This window comes from Seriola dumerili, unplaced genomic scaffold (genome assembly GCF_002260705.1).
Source record: "Seriola dumerili isolate Sdu_G_001 unplaced genomic scaffold, Sdu_1.0 BDQW01000260.1, whole genome shotgun sequence".
NCBI classification, from domain to species: domain Eukaryota; kingdom Metazoa; phylum Chordata; class Actinopteri; order Carangiformes; family Carangidae; genus Seriola; species Seriola dumerili.
Window position 1 is genome coordinate 1,131,621 of NW_019174515.1, and position 14,201 is coordinate 1,145,821.

Consider the following 14,201-nt stretch of genomic DNA (forward strand, 5'->3'; position numbering starts at 1 on the left):
CACACACACACACACACACACACACACACACACACACACACACACACACACACACACACACACACACACACACACACACACCCCTTCACTCCTGTGCATACCGGCCCATTTTGTACCCAAAGCAGAGGCACGTGCTGTAGAGCGGAGAGAGGAGGAGAAGTAGAGAGAAGAGAAGCTGCAGTTTTCAGGTCTCTAAGGAGATGCAGTTAAGTATCGGGCTATATCCATTATACACTGCTGCTGTTAAAGCATCTCTTAAACACACAAGCACACACGCACACAAAGATGGGCGCCCGACAAGAATGTAGCCACACATTTGGACCTGGAGGCAGCCTTAAAAAAACCAACATGGTCATTTTTACTCTTTGTATTTAATTGCAAAAACATAACATGAACTATAAATTATTTCAGAAATTAATACATACAAAAGCCTAGATTGTGCACATTTTAACCCCTTCACACAGGACATTTCTTCTTGTGTGCAAAACTATTTTATATTCAGTTTCTTTGCCTTGTGTATTCAGACTATCTTTGTAAGTATTAAAGCAAGCCTGTGCTGAAGTTACATATACGTGCTAAAACGTTAGTGATATGATCTCTATCTCTCTTTCTTACTTACACATACACACAAACACAGACAGACACACACAAACAAACACACACACACACACACACACACACACACACACACACACACACACACACACTGTGCTGTCCGCATTGCCATGACAACCCGGTGCTGGATTCTGATGGCTTTTCCAGATCTTTTATTTATTCATCCATCTCTGCATTACTCTTTCATACTACGACACACACATCCGCACAGATGTGCGTCCTGGCACATGTGTGCATCCATGCATGCGATCCCACACACTTCCTAACATACACAGGTCGTCATTTACAAGCCGGTTTGATCTTCAGGGTTGGTATTACAGAGGAAAAATGTATCTGTCAAAAAAAAAAATAGATCTATGTGCCTGATTTTATGCACACTGGTGTGAGCAATTTTTGTTGCCTCCAAAACATTGTTGTATGAAATGAAAAGCTGTCCATTCAAACTAGGCCATTACAAATGTCTCTCTCTCTCTCCTCTCTCTCTCTCTCTCTCTCTGTGTTTCTGTCATACCAACCATCTTTCAGACAGTAATGTGATCAGCAGCAAGGCGAGGGCTGCTGGGTAATTCATGTGGTGCTTGACTGTGGGGAAACGGCTCAGAACAGCAGGAACTCAGACACACATACAGTACACACACTCACACTCACACACACACATACACCACCACCAACAACAACAACAACAAAAAAAACGCTCATTAGGAACAGCAGCGCAGCTACTAAACAGTAAACGCAACAAGGCAATATGACCTAAAAACATAACTGAATAATAAGCACTCCGTTGAAGGCGGGATGAAGGGAAGGAGCTCCAGCCGTCAGCGAGGGTCCGCTCAAGATCCCAACCCCCGGCACGATGCCTCGTCCCTGGGGAGCCCTGCACTGACCTCCCGTTCGCAGCTCCTCCTCCACAAAAAGAAACACATTATCGCCTTTTCGAGTTCCTTCTCACATCTTGAGGACCCTACCAGGTGTCTGTGTGTGAGTGAGTGTGTGTGTGTGTGTGTGTGTGTGTGTGTGTGTGTGTGCAGAATGAGGCAAAGTGGTCTCTCTAAATCTATCGTAACTCAGTTTTTCCAATTACACCTGCTGGCTCTCTGCCTTTTCACCTCTTCCTTTATAAATCTCCTGCCTGGATAAATCCACTTTTACTAAACGCCATTCCCCTCCAGACTGACCCCTTGACCACCAGGACGTCACACACACCCCGACACGCACACAACTCACGCCCATCAATGCCTGGGAATACAGCCTGGGTCGTGTCAAATACTGAGACACTGACAGGAATGATGAGAGAGAAAGAAACATCCTGACAATTTATTTCAGCACGTGGCCTCATTATCAAAAAAAAAAAAACGGTTCCCTGCAAGTGTGCACATGCAAATGCAAAAAGGGAAAAATAAGCATAACTGATCCCTGCCTCCAATACAGCAACATAAAAAAAGCAATCATTAGACTTTGGAGAATGCGCAGTCAGGACTCACATACGTCTTAGCAGCAAGAAAAAAAAAGGCAAAGGAATGAGAGGGGAAAGAAAGAGAAACAAAGAAGGAGCACACATTATTCAGCTGCAGCTTTTTTCGGAGAGAGAGAGGACATGGGAGGGGGAGGAGGGGGCTGGTTGAGCGAGAAGTTGTGTCTTGAGGACGAGACTGCAGCAACCATTAACTCGCAGAGAAAGACAATAAGACGCAAAACATAGCCAGAGAGAACAGAGAGGACAAGGTGCGTGCTCATCACTCACACTTGTGATTGGCTGAACGCCATGTCCAACTGTCAGACAACAGTGCCACGTTAAAGTACACACACACACACACACACACACACACACACACACACACACACACACACACACACACACTGTGCAGAATAGATTAGATTTAAATGACCAATTTCTGTCCTTTTACTTCCCGCCGTGTCCCTGCTCATCTCATGCAGCTCTGCTCCTCCATCATCCTTCTCTCTGTCCTGATTCCTCTCTTTATCCTGTTTATCCCTTTCATCCTCCCCTCCTCTCCTTGTTCTTGCCTCGACTTTTAACTTCCTGTCCTCTCTGTTTGACCTCCCTCGTCTGTTTTCTATCCGAGACTCCATTTGCTTCCTCCTTCCTCCATTTCTCGACTTTATTTTTTGTTTGGCGTTATCCATCCATCTCCACGTCTCTCTCTCTCACTCTCTCCTCTTCTCACTTCTTTGTCTCATCTGTCCCTCCCTTTTTACACGCCTGTGTCAGCTTTGCCTGACACCTACCTACCACCTGCTGCACTCGTTCACTCATTTCCCATCGCTGTTCCTTGTCTGATGAGACTTTTGACAGAGAGAGACTGTATCATATTTTCAGCATGGGTTTTCCTAGATGAGAGTGACAGAGCAGGTTTTTGGATGGTGGGTTGATCCGTGGAAACACAGAACACACTTCAAGACCGTCATCAACATGATGCGTAGCCATGGCAACAGCTGCTAAAAAGCCCTCCCACACAAGAAGAGCGCCAATCAGTGTGCCACTGCCACTACAGGGAACTTGACCGACAGCTCTGTGAGTGAAAAGACAAACTGGGCAGATTGAAGTGAGATATTAAATGTGCCTTCTCTTCTATGTCTAGAGATATAGAGGGAGAAACTCCTTCAATCAGTTCCTGCCTCCCTCCACTGTTTTAATACTGACTTCTGTTTCAAATTTTGCTTTAGCATAATCTTACACACTGGATAAAAACCCAGTGTGTAAAGCAGTAATATTCCAATTAAAATGGCCAGCCACCAACTGTTCAAGGACACCGGTCCTTCAGGTGAAGCCCATCACTGGCAGGTGAAGAAGAAGAGTCTGGCAGCACGGAGGTGGCACATGCGTCTCTGCAGCTCTCCCCCTCAGGCCAGTTGTGCAGTTAGCAGTGACAAGGACTGCAGTGCAGAGGGGTTTGGACTTTCAAAGCTGAGAGATTCAGGGGACAGGGTTGTGCTTGTCTGTGTGTGTGTGTGTGTGTGTGTGTGTGTGTGTGTGTGTGTGTGTGGCATCTTCACAGCATCTTTAAACACAAATTAAATTTTTCTGTTTTCAGACAGCATGGCGATGTTCAAGAACTCAATAGTCTACTCCTTAACAGATTGACCCTGTGACCCTGAAGACCAGCAGCTACCAGCTTCACTCAGATTGACCTCTAACCTTTGACACAGCAGACTCATCAGTATGCTCTGATTAACTGCAATCTGGTTGGCTGCTGAAGCATGTCAATGATGACACGGTGCATCCCTGACGTAATGCATCCCACTGTGGTTATTGTCCCTCATACATTTTTATCCTTAAAGGAATAGTTTGACTTCTTTGTTTCTTTCTTTGAAATGCAGCTCCCTTCTCTCTGTCCAAAGGCAACAAAAGCCGCCTACCAGCCGCTCTAAAGCTCATTAGTGAACACACTGTACTGCATCTCGTTTATTTAATCCAGACAAAAACCTCCAGTGGATTTACTGTAGGTCACTGTGGACTAAAGCTTCTGCTAAATCTAATGCAACACAAACCCACCCGTGGCGGTTGTGGCTGATGCGATTGTGCCAATCAGAGTGTTTCCACCCAAAACCCTGGTGGCATTTCACAGACACCAGCTATCGTCTGGCCGGCAGCACAAACACACAGAATCTGAAACACACACTCCTTCTCTCTGGAGTGTTTTGTGGAGTCAGACACTGAGCGCCCGGGGCAAGAGAGGGTCACTGCCTAAACACATGGTGTGTGTGTGTGTGTGTGTGTGTGTGTGTCGTGTACGTATGTGTGTGAATGCACACAAACACACATGTGGAGTTGAGTATATACATATGGACTCCCGCATGCGCATCTACCCCCCCACCCCCACCCCCACCCCTACCCCCGTTTACACACACGAAGCTCTGCGCTATTAGTTCCAGGTAATTTTGCGAAGCAGTCTGTAAACAGTGAGCCTGGGGATAAACAAAGATCCTACTGTACTGGAAGTAATCCCACAACACACACACCTTAACGCCCTGTGCACACATGCACACACACAGACACACACACACACACACACACACACACATACAAAGCCAACACAAGAACATACAAACTGGCTGGCACGCACATGCAGACATAAACATCAATAAATACCTGGAGGGCGGACAAACAATATCACAGTGCAATGCGCATTTGTTTACTTCTTCTGTCTGTCCACATAATGAATTTCTGAACATTAACAACCATCCACGTTGGGCTGTTAACTGTTGTCTAAATACAAACAGCCGTATGAGAATTTCACCTCCATAAAAGTCTAAAACTGATGAAGTGATGAAGTGACGATAATATCAACCAGCTGTCTGGGTAAAGAATGAATGAATGAAAGTAGGAATCTGAGCGAGCATTAAACACCAGCTTTCACTACTTGACATTAATCTGTGCTACATTATGAACAAGGCATCATAAATAAAATATAGATATTTGTAAAATCCTATGTGGATTCAGTGGATACTTTTATTTTTTAGAGGTATTCTCTATTCTTCCTCAAGTGATGTTAATATATTTTTATGGAAGTAAATATGGTGTGATGTAACATCTGTATTTTTCTATATATCTGCTATATTTTCAATGTTTAAATGGAAATGTTCTGTCTGAACAGGAGGTTTAGCATTTATCTTGTTTTATGACCTCAACTGTAAGTGTTGTACTTGCGTCCTGGACTTTTCCTGGGAAGGTACGTATGCACTATTCACTGTCAGTGTTTTTGGTAAAGTGAATGTGTTGATATTTTTGGAGCTAAACTTGTTTTTATTTTAAAGCATAAATCTGCCAACGAGAAGGGGAGTCTGTTTGGGCGTGTGTGTTGCAGGCCGGGGCTGCTGTGTAGCTGTTATCACCACTATTGGCTAGCATGGAGCATTTTGTGATTGTGACCCCGTCAGTGTTTTGTTTCTCTACAATTGCACGCATTTGGTTAATTCCTTGTTTTAATACTTATTAATAACTGTGTGTATTATGTTCTTTTTGTCGTTCTGGTCGACGCACTGAGCATTTGTGCAAGAGAGGCCATGTGAATGATCTGTATCTCTGGTTGTGCTGTTGCTAAGTCTGGTGCTGAAAGGCAGTCCTGGGAAGTCTGCTGCTTTACCACTACACAACGCAGCGCTACACGTATACACAAACATGAAGAGCGATACACACAACCACACATATTGTGAGGACTGTGAAGGGTGAGCCAGTACTTTATACGTCAGAGAGACAGGATCCCTCTGTCTCTGCAGTGATACACACCTCATGACCCCCAATCTGCTGTTATCATGAGCGCAGGCCAAATATAATGAGTCATCAAACACACACACACAGACAAACTGCTCAATATAAATACTGCAAGATGAGCACCGAGTCTGGCAGAGATGCACAGAAGCCTATTTGTGTGCATTTACACACACATACACACCCACACACACACAAACACACACACACACATCCCTCAGGATGCCTGTCTGAGTGACAGTGGGAGAAGGACAACCTGCTGACATCAAGGCTGACTCTCTTTGTCCCTCACACTGCAGAGATGAAGTCATAAATACACACACATACACACCACAGACAGAGAGAAGGAAAACGTCCAACATGACATCGCTGTAGGACTGAGAGGAAGTGGACAATTCCACTTCTTTGCCCTGAAGACGGAGCTGATTAAGGGTCATTTTGTCACTGCTTGTCATAGATCCCCCTTCCCTCCCCCCCCTCAGCAAATAATGACGCCTCTTATCATACTGACGTTGATATTTATCCAGGCTACATTTAAATGAGATTCTTCACACTGGATATTTTAATTCGGACTGGTTGTCCACCATGACAGCTTTAAATCTCTCTGACGAATTCTCCAACTCACCTCTGTTTGATTTGTTTTGTAACCGTTTACCAAAAAGTTTCCCCGCTTAAATAAGGGTTAAATATCATTTTAAAAATCAAATATCAAATGCCTCTGATCCTTCAAACGAGTAAACACAAAAGGTTGCCTGCTGTTGTGTGCGTGTGCGTGTGTGTGTGGATGTGTGTGTGTGTGTGTGGGCGTGTGTGTGTGTGTGTGTCTCATTGCAGCCTCATCTTCCTTCATTTATGAAGGAAGTGCAAGAGGCCCTCTCAACATGTTTAGAGTATAGGATGACTAATGGAGACAGATAGCATGATGAATCCACTGGATGGATTAACCTTGTCTGGCCCCCGAATCTGATCTAATCAGTCTGAATCAGCTTGTTATTGTATCACACCATCTCGCCAGTGACTCCTAAACATTCAGTCTTGTGACAGCGAGAGCAGCGTTAGCACCGGTAAAGTCTATTCAAGTATAACTGAATATACAACGTTATCTACTGGACAGACTCCTTCCTCAGACCACACACCACTGCCGGTTTTTCATCATCCCACAACAAACAAACTCAAAAACATTCGAGGAGTTTCCTGTTTTCCAAGCAACAACTGTTTTTCCTATTCATGTCAGTAAACTTCAGAGGTGACACAATATTTTGTTATTATCAGGTTATTATAACTGTTTGGTTTCTTTGAGCCCTGAGTAATTTCTTCTTTCTTCTTTTATTATTTTTTTTTATTTTTTTTTATGTTAATAGTTCAAAACCAAGAGAGACAGAATACTATCATAGAGGACAAAGAAATTTTCATATTTAAGAGGTTGGAAACCGAAATTCTCTTCGTGATTTTGCCCTGAAAAGTAAATTGAACCTTCACACGGTTTTCAAATTTTTGTCAATCAACTGATTAACTGATCTTTTTAGCTCTGGACTTGAGCAGAGAAACTTGCTTAGAATAGGTGATCTGTCACATAATCAACTAGTAAATTATATATCTATATTTTTTTGTCCATTTTAGGTTCGCTATCACTTGAACGGGATGCATTTGAAAATAATTCCTTTCCCAACCTTTTTAGAGTTTGTGAAATGATACAGATTTTTACAGCCAAATATTAAGACATATATACATATAAATAGTTATTACAAGCTATGATGTACAGCAGAAAAATCTCAAGCCTGGGAAATGTACAATGTGAAAAGATGTATTTAACACTAGAAAAGGTTGATATTCAATAGTTGACAGTATCAGAGCTTGAAAGCACTGATATCTAAACATGGACCCACAAACACAAAGAACCACAAAGATTTCCTTGTTTAAAAGTGTGAAAATATTTTGACATCATCTATGCTATGAATCATCTTAAGTGGGTCATTGGTCTTTTTGTCTTGTCTTAAAATGAAAGCCAATACAATATCCATTCCAGATTCATCTTTTCATTGTATTGAATGGTGAACGTGTCACGAGCAAAGCAGGAAATAAATGAGTAGCTTTAATAGCTCACTGGTGTAATTACAGCTTGAGTATATTAACATGCTTTTTTTTTTTTTCCTGGGCATCCCGAGATGTTTATGTACAGACAAGAGCAGTCCAGCTGATCAGTGTTGATCAGCATAATAAACATGATGAATGAGAGAATGCTGTTGTGATGAAATGCTGCTCTGGTAATTGTGAGCAACTGTTGACCTGTTTTTCTTGTCACATGTGATTAGTGCTTTTCTAAATACAGATTAGAGATTTCGCTGCCAGTGGAACAGGACTTTGAGGAATTTGGATTTTATATGATACAATTTAGTTCACGGCGGTTTGATCCCTGGCTTGTTTGACCTCTCCTGCAGCCAATCAGTTTGTCTCTTTATCCTATCCAGACTCACGCGTTAACCAGTGTGTGCATGCCTTTGTGTGGTTGAGTGGCAGAGCATTTATGCTGTGAATAATATTTACATAGCCCAGTGTGGACCACCAACTCTGCGCTGCTTACACAGTGGATCCTGCACACACACACACACACACACACACACATGCTCACAGACACTGGAGAATAAAACACAGAGAGCTGTCCAGTATGATCAGCTCTTATAACCTGGTTCCAGTCTTAAACAAGCAGGGATAATGCTATGCCAAGCATGTGACACTGTGCAGCCTATTCATTAGCCACGTTATCTTGGTACAATCGGTCCAAACAGTCGCCAAACAACAACACAACTCACAGCATCAGCGGCCAGCTGGAAATCAGAAAGGTGATAAGGAAGCAAGCAGCAAAAAAAAAGCACATGCGCTGACCACAGAGGCATGTACCACCGCAGAATCCTCCCTGCCACAGTCCTGGGAACAAAACACTGTAATGCAACATTAACATCTGTCAGACAGCAGGCTGCCACGCCATATGTCCTATATGTGTTTAAGTCTGCATGTCTAACCGGATGAAGTTGGATCATTTTTAGACTTTGCCTCTCTCCCGTCCTCATTTGCTTGCTCTAATTTGCTCTTGTTTCCCTATATCGTCATACCTTAACCTTTCATCTTCTCAAAGGATTTACATGCATGTATGTGTGATGGTAAAATCTTCAAAACAGGGGTGTAACAATACCGAAATCGAGACCGAAAACCACAATACAAACGTCCACGCTCTTTTGTCGCAGTGCAGAAACGCGAAACAACGCTACTCAGAAAGAGTGTCGCCATTCACCATGACATAGTTCATCCACCAGAGAGCACTGACAAGCTGATTGTTTTAACCGCTCAGAGTGTGCATTTCACTTTCTCGCTGTCCGTCATAATCTATAATTATCCATCATTTTACTTTTAATTTTGGTTAATAACGAATCATATCGTATTCAATAGCATTTCATTTTCAAAAACAACTCAGATTATGCATTTATGATGGAGAGAAAAGATGGGGACGCTGCCGGTGCGGCAACTTTTCATATCAACACCTCATAAGGCAGGTGAATTAATATTTTTTTTTCCACAATAACAATGGAGGGCACAACAACACTGCGGCCATTGTGCCTTAACGGGCAAATACGAACAATGTAATTTTAAATAATTCAACGATTCCAATTAAATTATGAACAAATTACTACTACAGTAAATCTTCCTCCATTGTTTTAAACTGGGTGCACGCATAAAGGGAGACTGCTGCAGAGACAACTGTCGTTAGGGTTTGCATCTTTGCCTCGGACAGACGACCTCTCATGACCGTAATTTTGTTCTGAAGGCTGAACCACAAGAGTTTTGAAGTTGTGGAACATTTCTCCCAGATAAGTGATCAGAAGTCAGTAAGACTCTCTGAATGTGGGATTTCCCCGACCACGCAAGCACTCGCCTCACCGGGTGGAAATCCTGCAGCACGTACTCCTTCTGCACCACGGCGCACAGCTGCACCCCTCTGTGTTGTGGTCACAGTCCCTCTGTCCGGAACGCGCTGTCACTGAATTCAGTCGACTCCACGATGTAGTCTGTGTGTGCGAGCGTGACGCCACAGAACCTGCCATCTAACTCTGTTCTAATCTGTAGAACTGACAGACGAGCCTTCAGATTTTTCTGTCAATTCAGTCAATGACAGAAAGTATTTGGTTAGCACGACCCCTGGTGTATATTGGTCACATTTTTCCCAAAAAAATGTATCAAATCATATCAAATGTGTTTGTTTAAATACATCGTTTTCAGATTTTTTTTCAAACTCCCAAATAGCGACGTTAATAGCGGGCGCAAAAATCCAGCACCGGTTTGGCTGTACTGCGAAGGATCCAGCTCTTTGAAGCCTGACTCTTTTTTTTTTTTTTTTTTTTTTAAACCTGTCTCTTGTAAAAGTTCCCCAACTTCATGCAGGGGAAATAATAAATCACCGGAGAACCCGTAAAATGATGGAAGCAACTTGTCCCTGTCCCGTGTTTTCCTAACCAACACTAACAGAATTCTTTATGTATTCTCTGATCTACTGAACCTTCACCAAACCCTGTGTCAGCTCACTCGGGTGTGAGGTTGTTTAGGCTCCTGTCACATACAGTGTCGTACCTTGTCTTGTGTAATGAGGGTCTTGTAGCTTTTGGTGCGCCATAAATCAACATCTCCCCTTTTTTTTTTCTTTTTTTTTTTTAGAGCTGACAATCTTTTATGAGGAAGGAGAAGTGAATAAATCTTCACCTGCAGCGTTGCAGCTATGTACTGATGAGACTACTGAACCGTTTATCTACCTGTCTGACAACTTCCTCTCCGGCTTCAAACGACTTGTCAAGATTCACCTCCAAGAGATTCACTTCCATCTTCAGGCTGCCACAGGCCTGCACAAAGGCACACACTGTATTCAACAACATCATGCGTCACTGGTGCAAAATCAACTGTGGATGCAGCCGAAGTCTACAGCAATCAGCTAGCATCATCTAGTACAGTCACAACCTCCACACAACACTAGAAGACAAAGGGAAGATTTGAAGAGAAATAACAACTTCAGTTTGCGTTATCTAATCTTACTCGTATTGTTATGCTCTCAGCTTCCTACAGATTAGATTGGAGGGTACAAAAAAAATGTACTTAGCAAATAAATATGACTCAAGACCTGATTTTCTTTTTACACCACCCACTTAACCGCATCAAGGATGAAAAAAAATATTGCAGTGGTTCATCTTCAAGTTGTTTTTTTTTTTTTTTTTTCATAGTGCTTGGATTTGGATGCACATGATGTTCTTTTTTGTCTATGCTCGAGTGTGTGAAAACATCCCACAGATGAAAATTATCCAGGCAGAATGTTCAGCTGAGGGGTAATAATAGATACTAAAACAGACGAGCAGCTGAAATCTGATTTCACTTGGACGTTTCGGCGTCTCCATGTTAAATTTAAATGAATGACTTTTTAGCACAAAATGGCTGCCAGAAAAATGACCTGAGAGATAGTATTCAATCTGTACGGTTACAAATGGTTAATGATGTTCATCTTCAACTTGCTCTGTATTTGTGTTTGACTTTGATTGAAAAGCAGCTCCAGTGAGGGTTACCCAGCACTTCAAACCTACACTTGCACACCCAAGATAAGCCCAGGTACAGAGGGAATCGGTGTTAACCCAGAAATAATGCTAAGCACAATTTGAAAACAACTAAAATGCATACTCCATAAAAATCAGTGGAAATGTATCACCAAAAGTGACCAGAAAAGAGCACGACACAGTGTATATTACATGCCAAAAAACACCATCTAAAAACAACAAAGTGGTAAAATGTCCAAATAAGGCCAACGTTGCTACTATGTGTATCTGTAAAAGCTGTTTGTGACTCAAACTGCTTCTTTAAAATGCACCAACATGGTTTCCCTTCACCAACTGACCTCAAATCTCAAACCAGTGCTTGACAGAAAATCAGTAAAAGTGATTTGTACCATGTCTTCAATGAAAATGAGCTCAAGACAACTGTAGCTGGACCAGTTGTTCCTATATGTACAGTCACACACTTCTATAATAACCTCATATGTCCAAACAGTGACAGTCTGAGGAAATTTGGAGAAATGACCTCTCAAGTTTCAGCGACGTCGAGTCTACCACTGCTGCTTGTTTAGTCTCGTAGGAACAAGCAAGTTGCTAAATTGACATTCAAGTCATCTACACCCATTAAAAACAGCTGATGACATCATCGTGTTTAGACATGTTGAAAGCATATGAATCACGTACCGTCAATCAGGAGGTGTATGTAAAAGTGTTAGACTGAGGACACGTTTGGTCTTACCAGGGTTAGATTCACATCGTGTGAAAGGATATGGGTTACAGACGACACGGAGACACCAGTTTCGAGGCCTCGTTGTTTGCTTCAGGCAGAAGAAGGCCATGGGGGCCAGGGCCGGGTACGGCTGCTGCTCCTCTTCCTCGGAGACACAGTCCGGATCCCGAATAGGAGCCGTGATGCGAACTCCCAGTGTTGGTCCGACTTCCACTTCCAGCTCCAGTTCTTGCCCCTCATGCTGCTCCTGAACCTCCGGACTCCATTCACCTCCACCTTCTACCCCCCGTCCGCTACAACTGCTCCTCCTCCTCCTCCTCCTCGTCCTCCTCCTCCTCTCCACCTCCTCGTCCTCCTCTTCATCACGGCCTCCGCAAGGGTCAACGTGGTGACCCGGGGCGTCGTTCCGGTAGGGCGTCGGTATAGCGAGCCTCACCTCCTCCTGCATCTCCTCCTGCTCCTGCCCCTCCTGGCACTCTGCATACTGAAAGCGCGCTCTCCCTTCGCCATCAGTCATGATAGAGCATCAGGCAGAGCCACTCTGAAGGGAGGTCAGACAGAGGAAGGTTAGAGAGAGGGACTACAATGTGATGAGGGAAGGCAGAGGAGAGAACATTCGCAAAGATGCGGAGAAACAGTGACAGAAAGAGAAGAGGGTGAAAGAGGGAGATCAACTCAGCAAAGAGCCGTTGGAGACGAATCACACAATGAGCCAAATAAACACTCAGAATATTTCCTCCTCCGATCCCTCAGCAGCAAAAGTACTCGCTTCCAATCAATCTACACACAGATTTTCAATACTGGTTTACTAACCTGGCAGCGCTTTATTTCACAAATCTCTTTTGTCAGTTCACAACATTTCCCTCTGTCTGTCTCTCCCTGCGCTTGAACAAAAGCTGCACTATCCCTATGAGGGAAAATAAAATGATCACACAAAACTGAGAGTCTCTGTGGAATATCACAAAAATATTATTTGAATATGATATGTGGGGTACAGTAGACTCGCGATTTAGCCACACAAAGGAACAATTACTTGCTGTTTCAGTGACACCCAATAGTTAGAAACACAAATTTTATCCAGTAAAAAAAAAAAAAAAGAAAAGGTATCAACAAATGTTGTGAGCACCCCAGTATTATATTGTCATATTATGGGAATAGTGGGAATTTTTTTTTTTCCCCACTGTCTCCCTCTCTCTTCCTGTTGCTATGTGATTGAACAGATGGACTGCTCTGTCTCTGGTTTACTGGAGCTTTTTAGCCCCCACCACGCATTGGTGGGCAGGGAATGCGCAAAAAGAAAAAAAAGAAAAAGAAAAAGGAAAACAATAAATGCCCCATTAATCCTGATTATTGTAATAAGTAGAATAACATCGACAGCATCAACATTCATAATCCAGCTAACAGACTTTTCTCTTTCAAGGGCTTCTTTTTTTTTTCTTTTTTTTTTTAATGGGCTTTGTTTTCCCTTCGTTTGCCTTTGCAAGAGAAAAGCGCATCTGACGCTGGAGGCAGTTGTATGCTCTCCTGAAGGAATCGTATGAGAGAGGAGGAAAATATTAAACACGCTCTCATCAGAATAGCCGCTGAAAAGTATTTACACGCGCATTTCTAACGGTGTGAAAGGGAATAAAAAGGGCATGGGGGGAATGGAGCGCCCATCACCTGTGTTTGTCGTTGTTCAAAAGTGGACACAAAAGATACTAAAACATGACAGGCAAGAGGAGCAACTTTGTTCTTTTAAAATACCTTATCGAGACGGAATCGGAAGTTCCCATAAGCATGATCCGTGACTTTCCGTGTTTCTAGCGCACCCAGCCTTTCTCAGCAACCCGGAGCTTTCCTTTCCTTTCCTTTCTTTCTTTCTTTCCTTCCTTTCTTCTCCCTCCTCGAAAAATAAATCTCCTTATTTCTTCAGCCTTTTCACAGATCAAAGGTAATCCGGTAAAAAAAAAAAAAAAAAAAATCACTGGAAGTAATCAAAGAATCACTTGAAGTGCTCTTGGTTTGCGCGTTGGCTTAAACGGGAACGTCTATCCACATCCATGCC

General features: G+C 43.0%; 1 protein-coding gene across 1 annotated transcript in view; it reads right to left on the bottom strand.

Annotated features, from left to right (window-relative positions):
• The window catches only part of LOC111230308 (voltage-dependent T-type calcium channel subunit alpha-1H-like), a 95,081-nt gene extending 81,109 nt beyond the window's left edge, over positions 1-13,972 (bottom strand). Inside the window, exons 1-2 of the mRNA XM_022756997.1 lie at positions 13,901-13,972; positions 12,196-12,695 (exon numbers count right to left, since the gene is read on the bottom strand). Coding sequence (XP_022612718.1) covers positions 12,196-12,671 — 476 coding nt within the window. The 5' untranslated portion in view covers positions 12,672-12,695; positions 13,901-13,972. The remainder of the gene's footprint in view (positions 1-12,195; positions 12,696-13,900) is intronic.
• Between the last annotated feature and the right edge of the window lie 229 nt (positions 13,973-14,201).